This window comes from Populus nigra, chromosome 6 (assembly GCF_951802175.1).
Source record: "Populus nigra chromosome 6, ddPopNigr1.1, whole genome shotgun sequence".
In the NCBI taxonomy this organism is placed as follows: Eukaryota; Viridiplantae; Streptophyta; class Magnoliopsida; order Malpighiales; family Salicaceae; genus Populus; species Populus nigra.
Window position 1 is genome coordinate 22498075 of NC_084857.1, and position 8541 is coordinate 22506615.

At 35.6% G+C, this 8541-nt stretch overlaps 1 protein-coding gene across 1 annotated transcript; it reads right to left on the bottom strand.

The window, feature by feature from the left end:
• Positions 1–671: 671 nt before the first annotated feature.
• Positions 672–6674, bottom strand: LOC133697567 (probable sugar phosphate/phosphate translocator At3g17430). Its single transcript, XM_062120207.1, has 10 exons — positions 6311–6674; positions 5959–6167; positions 5397–5504; positions 4617–4648; positions 4461–4511; positions 3565–3626; positions 3205–3466; positions 1990–2255; positions 1795–1886; positions 672–1171 (listed from the first exon to the last, which is right to left on the bottom strand). Exons 2-10 carry the CDS (start codon positions 6046–6048, stop codon positions 995–997), a joined length of 1140 nt encoding a protein of 379 aa, XP_061976191.1. The 5' UTR covers positions 6049–6167; positions 6311–6674; the 3' UTR covers positions 672–994.
• Between the last annotated feature and the right edge of the window lie 1867 nt (positions 6675–8541).

The following is an 8541-nucleotide window of genomic DNA, read 5'->3' on the forward strand; positions in this document are numbered from 1 at the left end:
AGTGTTTTTTTATGGTAATAAAGATAGAAAGACTTGATCAAATAAAGACAAAATGACTTTGATCAAATAAGGCTGGAAGGGCCTGTGTATTTTAAAAGAACCTGAAAATAGCGAGCTCGTTAAACTTAGGTTCATGACGGTGAAAATAGTGTGTCGAATGAAGCTGAGATGGAAAGATAAGGGTGGGAAATTTTCGAATAGCAATGTGTCAAGGAAGCTACGTTGAAGACTGTTCTTGGGGAGGTGCTGGTTTATGGCACAAGCTGTTGCCAAGTCTAGAGAGGCCGGATCCAAGCATCAGCTCAGGAAAGAAGTGCAATATCAAACAAAAATTAATCGGAACCAGTGGCGCTTCTTTTCTCACCTTTTCTATATACTATTTTATGGAAAAAGTCTTCGTTTGGATTTAATGCTGGCTGTATTTTGGTTAATTCCCATGTAACACTCGCTCTCTCTTTGATGTTAACGCAATATGCGTTCTAGTTCTGTGTAGGAAAACCATGTACCCAGAAACACAAAGGGAAGAAGTTAGCTGTTGTCTCAACATGACAGAACTGGTAGAAGACAACTGGGAAGCCGTAGATGCTCTGCTACATTAGCTGTTCTTGCAAAAGGAATTAATGGGTTATGAGGATCTTGCCCTAGATATTACCTGTCGGTCACATCAAACGTCATAAATAATCCCTCTTAATTTCATCCATGAACATGAATAATTGTCAATCTACCTTCCCATTGCATACCCTCCAAAAAAAGGGTATCCAAATCAAGAGTTTTGACTATACGCTATGGGCACCAAGCTAAGCATCTGCAGAAGCTATGCGAAATCAAATCGATGACTGCACATGCTGCCTGCTACAAGCGTAGCAATGTGAGCACTTCTCAATTGCCCAAAATTTTTTTTTTTTTTTTAAAAGAACGAACAAAAGAAAGCATATCTTTTCAAGTACTACACTCCTGTATCAGCGTCGGGCTAAAACAATATGGGCTGTGAATGCTACTTGCTAAGCTGCGTGCGACCAACATGTGATAATCTTGATGAAATTAGAGGTGCTTCTTCATCGACGTTCGTATCAGAGGATGAATTCATATTCCCCCCACCACCTCCTCCGGTGTTATCACTGCTGTTTTTGGGTGTGAATATATCAGATGACTTCTTCTCCAATTTCCAATCCTGTGACAAAACAATAGGGAAACAACCTGAATTATTAGACAGATAAAACAGTTAATGGGACGTCCAATAAGTTAGTTAATGAATTCCAAGATATGATTTAATTTATATAGTATCAAGGGTGTCTTTCATTTAAGGGTTAAGCAAATTAACTCAGCAAATATTGACGTGCTTCCCTTGTTACCTAATAAAAATCTAACAAATAGGCTAAAAAGTATGTTGTCTACCAATGTTTGCTAGAGGTAGAATGCATATAATGCAATTTGAAAGAGTACAACAGCCAATCAAGATTTCCATTTCCAGAATTCAAGGATGATCCACATCACTAGCATATAGTTCACTAATAGAACAAGTATGTTAACTTTGCCTTGTTTTCTAACCAGCCAGTAATTTTTCCTATATTTCTTATATCTTTCAGAAGAAACTAACAGATGGGAAAAAATAGTCACACGGATTATATTTTGATCAATCTCTAAACTATGATACATCTTCAAATAACAGGGTTTTTTTTTTATCACGCATCAAAACTCCCTTTTACCAACTTTTTTACCACTGATATTGGCAGTCACCCAAAGGAAAGCACTCTAAAAGAAATTCATATATCAAGAGCTCTCAAGAAGATTAACCTTTGCCATTCTATCTGGAATACTTTCAGGCAGTTGAGATGCACGAACATCCTTAACTTTCAAGTAGTTGTACATGACAACACCACAAAGTGCTGCACAAAGTACAACAGTAAACAGTTAAAATAACCTTCCGAAATCTTACGAAAAAAAAGAAGTAACAATGAAAATCATCCACATTCATGTGTAGAGAAATACCAATTGCATAGCCAATGATATTAAGCCCGGTTATTGTAGACTCTGGGAATATAACAGTAGAAAGGGCTATAAGTATCCAGTCTTTTAGCACACCAGCAACTCTGATGGTGACTGCCCCAGTTCTACCAATTACCAAGAATATGGAGAAGTTCAAGGCTAAGGCACAGAGAGCATTGGAAAAGAAGATCCAAAAGTTGAATTGAATCTGTGAAACTTCCATCCCAGGCTTCTCCAGTACATACCAAGGCGCGCACAGAAAAACAAAACTGCAAACAAAAAACTATTCCAGCATGAGAAGCTGAGCCCTAATACGCTAGTCAATCACATTTCATCACCAACTATAGAAAATATCCTAGAGCATTGCATGGAGTACCCAGATGGGATTTTCAATGTTAACAGTAAGGACAAGTTTGGTATGGGGATAAAGGGGGTGAAAAGTTACCCTTGTAATATTTCAACCCATTCACCTGTGTTTAGCACAATTCATGGGGGAGGTAAAAATTTCAAGGAGGGTAACCTTTGATCCCAAGAAGTTAAATGTCGACCTTATAAGGGGAGGGGTAAAGGAACTTTAGGGGGGGGGGGGGGGGGGTTCCCTCTCCTTTTTAAATCTAATAACAATCTATTCTTTTCTCTTCCACTTCCTATTTTAGACCACAATTATAGCATTATTTTTTTATATAATTTTTAAAAAAATTATTTATATTGGGACTGGCTTTTACCCCTAATTTTTTCAAATCATGCCAAACTCCCAAACATCCTTAACACTTCACTCCTAGACACTTTTTAAAACCTTAGCATTTCACCTTTAAATCTTGCCCCCTTAACATTCCCCATTCCCCCTTCAAATTTTTAACCTCATACCAAACACAACCTAAATTGAGATAACAGCTAGCCAGATCAACACAATTTTGCATTGGATACCATATCTATGCATTATGATAGGGTTTTTTTAAACAAATTTTACAATCAAGGGAACAGACTTAAAGGTGGACTTTCAATCTCCATCAGAATCATATCAAAAACCTAATTGTAATTTCAGATGGAATTTCAGGATATACAGTTGATGTCAAATTGTCAATTATGTTAAAAAGCTTGTTGTGCATAAAATGCACACAACAAGAAAGAAAGAAGAAACTTGTTCAACATGATAACATCATATGACATCATTCTCTTTGAAATAAAAACAATTTTTGAAGCATTTACATATGGTACCTGCATGGAGCAATGTAATATAAGCTGGTGATAGGATTTAGAGTCAAGCCCTTCTTCTGTAAAAGAACCTGAGTTAAAACCAGCCTAAGAGCTTCTGCAAAGATGCCTGTGACCTGGTAAAGTGTGCCAACTCCATTAAAATGAATTTCCCCATATGACGAGATGACAACTCCAACACTGACGAGCAACATGTTTGAGAACACGTCACACCTTCCTTTGTCAGTACCACACATAACAGCCATGATAAAAGTTGCCACTGGCACTGTAAATTCCAAATCCATCCAATATAAGCTGAGCTAAAAGATTATTGTCATAGAAATGGAAAAAAATAAAAATTATTTGTACTGTGCATGGACATACTTAGGGCTTTGAGCATCTGAATGAAGGCCACTGAGATGTACAAGTAAGCAGTGTTACCGAACCTGTTAAGACATGAAATTAAAAATAGTAAGCAAATTCCCATCCCCTCAGAAAAGTTAGCATGAATCATAAGAATTCAGAATTGTCTCAAAACGAATAATTTGTTACACATGTAAAAAACATGAGGCATTTACTTTCTGGAACAGAAAAATTGAATAAAGTTATCAACCAGTAAAAAAAGAGCGTAACCCAGAATAGACAGAAAAGGTTCTAACACTTAAATGAGGCATAAAACCCATTAGGTTAGCATACATGTGAGCAAATGACAGTGGCTGACAACAAAACACAAGGAAATCCCTGCTTCATACAATAAAACTTCTGCCAATAGGAAACATCACATTGAATTATGCTAAACTACCATTCAAAAGCCCAACCAGGTAAATAAGCTGTATGCCAGGATATAAGCAGGAATTTTGGATTCCAAATACAAAGAACAAATATAATTAAGCAATGGAAGACCCCTTCCTCAATTATGCTCGGAAAACAGCTTAAGCTTCGGAAAGGTTACAAGTCACAGACTAAGCTCAAGAGATTTGCGATTGGCACAAACACTTGAGCCACAAAACTGCTCTAAGACTTGCACATGAGCCTGCCATATTGCCAAACCATACTTTGCCTAATTAACATATGATAAATCTTAGTGGGTATTCCAGCAGAGAACCAGGTCTGATGACAACATGAAAAATTTGAGGAACTTCTTTTTCCAAAGGCTAGCATAAGAAAGTATATACAACACACCTGGCATTTCTCAAATTACATACCATTGTTATACAGTATCTATGAGCCAAATTCACTCATTTCTCATTAGAATAATCTTGCTATGTTTAAGTTCTTACCAAAGACTTGCTGCAAAGAAGGCACTTATTGGCACAACACATGTTATGTATCTGCGGGGAGAAAAAAATCAGAAAAGAGAATTTGGATGGACAGCAGATGAAAATAAAGCAATAAAAAAAAATCATAACCGTTTAAAAATAAGTTATATCACTTACATTTCCAAAGTCATTTTGACTGGAGACACAACCTGCACAGCCAGAAAAGAGGAATAATATTACTTCCAGAGCTCAAAGAGACTGAAAGGAAGCAATGTAGTTATGTTGCAGAGGTCCAGAGTTTTCGATAACATTTTTTTTTAGGAGATCTGGTGTGTGTTCGAACATTTTTGCAGAAACAATGTGACCATACATTTGCAACATAGGTTACAGAGAAATAGCTCAAAACACAATAAGTGAAACTCCACACACATGCTGAATGTATGGCTAAATGGATACAAGCATACACCAGAATAAACCTAATCCACAGACTATTCTAGTTTTTCCTTTGGAAAAAAAGGTTCGACGTATAAAGGACCTAGCAAGTGATTCAATGAGAATGATGAGGACAGAAATGAGAACTTTCACCTCTTTTTTCCAGTCATATTGAAATAAGTAGGCTAGTAGATAATAAGTATTAATATAATGCACTTTATCATTGATTTCATATCTCATTTGGTTATTAAGAAACTCTAGCACTAATATTCTTCACATTTTCCAAAGACAAGTCCAATACATTGCTTTAAAGACTCCATAACATTCAAAGATAGACAAATCATAATTTAAAAAGGCAAACAAGAGGTACATGCGCAGTCTTCTGTTCAACCACGCAGAATAAACTTCTATTCATTCCCATAAATTAGAACCATGTCACCCATGAATTAATTGACTGTTCTGTGACTCCCATAGCAGCTGACTGATTTCCAAACGCACAAAATTAGATTATGTAGGAAGTTGTACCTTAAATACACGAATAAGGAAAAAGGCTACAGCTCCTGAAAACCCCATATGAATCATCGTAAGTGTTATGGGAAATGGAAAGTTGAAATATTTTGGTGAGAGCACCCACTGCAACAAAATTCATTGAGTCATACTTCAATCAATCGTTCACTTAAAAAGAAAAACAGATAAATTACACTTAAGTTTCAAGTAAAGCACATAAACCACAATGATGCATAAACGAAAATGGCACAAACAACTCCATAAACATGTAAATATTTCGAAATCAGGGTTTATTTACCATCTCTGTTCAGAGAGAACCAAAAGTAGGTCGCCTCTGCAAGTACATGACTAATTCCGGGACTTGCTTAAACTACGCACAGTTTCAGAGCTTACACTTTGGTGGATGAATTGAATGACTCAGTTGGGAATTGGGGTTTAATTCACAATGGAAAGTTTGTAGAAGGCAGGCAAATGCTACGGAAAATTAGAAGAAAACAGTGGATGCTGGAGTAACCTAAACGAGTATGCAGGCGAATGGCTATCCATGATAGATAGTGATGTTTGTGTTAAGAGTATTTACCTTGTTGTACAGAATGACTCCAGACGAAAGCAAAACGTAGATCAAAAGGTAGAGATAAGTCAATACCAGCGGCTTATTCACCATCACCATCCTTGCCCCTTTTGTTCTTCCTTAATAAAGCAGCAACAAAAATCTAACAATAACACTATATACTACTGCATTACCATCACCGCTAATTATCTGCTCTCCTCCACATTATCTAAATCCAGCTGCGACGTCATCGAATTAAATTTAAGTTAATGACAGGTGATATAGAAAAATCAACAGCCAAACCCTAAATCACCAAAAACAATAATAAAAATGTAGAGAAGGAGAGATCCAAATCTAACAAAGTATATCTCGAATTATTTACCAAATGACTCGTCTCGGTTCGAGAGAGTGGAGCTCGATCGATCGGATCTATCTGTTGAATCCAAATTTCGTTTGTTTCACGTTGAAATCGTTGAAAAGACGAAACGAGGAGGAGGAGGGAGGGGAGTGGGAATGGTAATGAATGAATGAGTCAGGTGCGAGTACTACCGAGTCACTGCTACTCACTCACTAGTCCACTACTACTCACTGACATGGATGAATGAAAAACAGAGAAATGAATGCGCAGCACAGGTTTTCTTGGTTTCGAAATTAATTAGGGTGATTGATGTAAGCGTTAAGCAAGCTGTAGAGAAAAACAGAGAGAAATCAAGGGTGGTTGACCTGTGGTGGTTATAAATTATGAAGGACAATCCTAAAGATACCCCTTAATTATGTAGATAGACTCAGGTTTGCACCCAAACTAGTTTTCGTATCAATTTTACCATCCTTTTTTTCAATATAGGAAATAGCATTTCCATTAAATTTAGGACCCGAACACATATTGACTCGAACGGATAAGAGATTTTTAGATCTAATCGGGTTTCATTCTAGTTCGAGTAAAACTTGAAAGCAAAAATTTGAGGTTTTGAGTTACTAATTTGTTTGAACCCGACTCAAAATAAACTTATAATAACTTTAAAATCTAAAAAAATTACAAGGATATCAAGGTGATTATGTTCTAAATTGTTATGAATTATAACATTTAGGCTTGGGTTCGGGTCAGGTTATGGATGCTAGATGGGCACCCAAAACTCTTTTTTTTTAGTTTAACGTGGCTGTCCGGACCAGCTTGCGTGTATCTCGACTAATCCCACGGGCCTTAAAGTTAACAATCATGTAAGCTTCCAGTGACCATCATATAAGCAAACACATGGCTCAAACCTGAGACCACAGAAGGAACAAACCTCTCAATCCCAAGATCTTACCACTATATCGCCACACTTATCTAGTGGGTTATGGATGCTAGTAGATTCGTGTGGTTCAATTAGATTAGGGTATTATTTTGAGGTTGAATGTAAGTAATCCTTGATTGAGAAATGGAGAAATTGATAAAATAATAATAATAATAATAATTAGTTGCAAAATTGAAACTATCCTAATAATTCATTGATGTATTTGAGATTTTTCCAGTTATTTTATTTGTAGCGTTGTCCTTGTTATTCGAAAAAACAACGGGGGGGCGCTAATCTTGGATTATTGGCTGCGTTCCTTTCTTTCTGATTCTGACTTGTGGTGGTTAGCCTCATAAATTGTTACAGTTTAAAATATCCCTTTATTTATTTATTTAAATTAACATGTCTTATATGTACTGTCGCTAAATAAATAGGAATATTGCTTTCCAAATCTTGATGTCAGCATTTAAAATAGTTTATTAAATTGTTCTGAATACACATATAGAAGATATAATCTTAATATTATTAAAAAAAAACCCAGGAATTGAATATTGGAAGCTTCAAAACGTGAGTATATATATAAATATAAAATAAAATAAAATAAAAAAGAGATGCTTACCTTTCATCAAATTTGAAAGGAAGTAGACTAGATTGGATATAAAAATCAAAATTTTAGAATTATTCACTGTTTAATCATTTTGATTGGGAACCCATTTTCTTTCCTGCTGGTTTTAAATTCTACCGAGGAGCCATATCCATGAATCGGCATTGAACAAACACCGACCATGCGCTCCCGTCCGACCCTTTCTCTTTGCCCTTTTCGTTATCTATCTACTCATTAAAATCACAGCCAAACAAGAAAAATTTTCTCGAATCTTTTTGTTTCTTTGGTAGATTTCTAGGGTAATAAATTAATGGTACGAGACTCCACCTTACAAGCAAAGAATAAAACATAAATGATAACAATGATACAATGGTGGTAGCTTCACTAGTTAGATTTTAGATTTGTTTTTTAAAAATCATTAATTTGAATTTTACAAACCTCAGGACCATTAGAGACTTACACGGTCGTTAACTTTGAAACTTGTAAATTTAGTCAACGTACGTGTAAGCTGGTCCAAATACCTATGTTAATAAAAAAAATAATACAAAAATAAAATGTTCAATTGCACTCCAAGATCTTCTGGCTTTTGAGCTTGATTTTTCACCTCTCTTTCTATTTTTTTTTTATCAAATATAGAAATGACAATATATTGTAAACTGCATGCACAACAAGGATTTTATTAGTAATAATGTTTCAAAATCTAATATATTTATGAATGTGGTTTTTTGGTGTTTG